Source organism: Pinus tabuliformis, chromosome 6, assembly GCF_031772625.1.
Source record: "Pinus tabuliformis cultivar Carrire ecotype Pingquan chromosome 6, CPIR1, whole genome shotgun sequence".
Taxonomy (NCBI): Eukaryota; Viridiplantae; Streptophyta; class Pinopsida; order Pinales; family Pinaceae; genus Pinus; species Pinus tabuliformis.
Window position 1 is genome coordinate 2,030,898,321 of NC_142292.1, and position 2,020 is coordinate 2,030,900,340.

The following is a 2,020-nucleotide window of genomic DNA, read 5'->3' on the forward strand; positions in this document are numbered from 1 at the left end:
AAGAAGAATATTGTAAGAAGAAGCAATTGATGGAGACATCTTATTGAATGAGAAGAAAACAGAAAACCCAACTCTCATACAATATCAAATATTTAAGCTACCGATATAATAGAGTAAAAGAGAGAAAACCTGAATTTGTTTTAACAGATCAAGCTATTGCATATGAAACACATTTTATTGATTAATCCATCTTGAAACGCAATATATTGGACCTATATCTATACTACATTAACCTGATATAGTCCATTTTAACCCAAATGTATACAAAAGCCTAAAATAATAATTTTGTTAAAATTTTATATTCTTAAAAACACTTTTCCAAATAATTAATATTTATTGAGAAAAATGTAATCTAAATAGATAACAAAATACAGTTAAGAATCACAATAATTTAAAGAAAAATATATAAACAATAAAAATAAAAAATAAAAACATACATCTATCAATTTGTCAAAAGCTATATAATTATTAACCTGAGCAGAAGACAATGTTGGAGAATAGCGGAGCCATGATACTTCATAGCTAAAAGTGAAAGCGTCTTGAATTAAGCTGAACACAGGTAGAGGTGATCCGACCGGATCACTTCTCTTCCAAAGCAACGATATGTTCGTTCCCAGGCATAGCCATGGGAACATTAAGAATTCTGCGCTTTTTTATTTACGTAATACCTAATAGGTGGTTTGAAAATAATCATAACAATTCCACCTAAAATCGTTAGGAAAGAAAACAGATCAAGGGATCAAACCAAGTGCCAGGTTCCGTCTTTCCAGTCTTGAGCGCGACGTAAGGATGAAAGGCGATGTGCGCAGAGAGTTTTGGTGCCGGGAAAGTAAACCAACCAAAACTCCTCCCCACAGAAGAGCCTCCTTATGACGAATCCACGCCACCAGCAGTCTTTGTCGTACGCTTCTACGAATAATCTTTCCTCTAATGGAACAACCAACTGGCTTTGAGGCGGAACAGGTCGCATTTTATCCGGCTGCACCTCCTTTACCAGTGGTTCGCCGTTATCGTTTACAAATTTATCCAACTGTATACGGCATGAATAGCCGCGCCTGGCAGGAGTTGTGACAGTTCCCTCAAACCAAGCTCCCTCGAATCCCTTCTCATCGCTTCGGAACTCGATTCTCATTCCTTCCACCCATTCCATTTTTTCCCGTTCCGCTTTACCGAACAACCCGAAACCCTTCAAATCTCTGCAAACCGCCAGAAACCCTAAATAGCCTCAAATCTCTGCAACGCCGACACAGTGCCAAAAGGAATATGATGCGTTTTCCACTTTGTGTTATGTTCTAACCATTTTTACCTCGTTTACTTTATAACTTTGACGTTTCAATTACCCTAATTTTAATTCCATTTTAACTCTATATCTGTGCAGGGTTTGATATGGATTAAATCTCTTTTCATTTTAAATGATATTTACAATCTCAAATTTAATCCTACTTAGTTATATCTAAAATTAATATTGTAATATGGATCTAGATTCTTTTAGTAATTGATTCTAATTCTACTTATTAATTTTAATTTTTTTACTTTATTTTAAATTTTATGTAATTACATCCATCAAAATGTTTTAATAATAATAATAATAATAATAATAATAATAATTATTATTATTATTATTATTTATCTCAACTACTAGGAAACACTCTGTGTGTTTATTTTCATATGCAGTGTTTAGTTTGAATAAGTTTTCTTGACTTTAATTTAATAATAAACATCCATATCCATAGGTATCAATTCATAATAAACATCAAAATACCTCATAATATAGTGACATTACTAAAACTCACTAAAATATAATTTTATTTTAAATTATTTAATGTAAATTTTAATCATATATACACATTTAACTAAACATCAAACAAGATTCTATTTACTTCCACTTTAACCTTTAGATTTCTAATTTGTATATAGGGCTTATTACACTACAATGGTTATCAATACAACATACCAAAAAGCCATGTCTCACTCCACATAAAACTTGTACATATGATAATATTCTTTCATCCAACATTTT

General features: G+C 31.7%; 1 protein-coding gene across 1 annotated transcript; it reads right to left on the reverse strand.

Moving 5' to 3' along the window:
• Nucleotides 1–739: 739 nt before the first annotated feature.
• Nucleotides 740–1,150, reverse strand: LOC149267397 (protein AGENET DOMAIN (AGD)-CONTAINING P1-like). Its single transcript, XM_089411524.1, has one exon. The coding sequence runs from the start codon at nt 1,148–1,150 to the stop codon at nt 740–742; it is 411 nt and encodes a 136-aa protein (XP_089267650.1).
• Between the last annotated feature and the right edge of the window lie 870 nt (nt 1,151–2,020).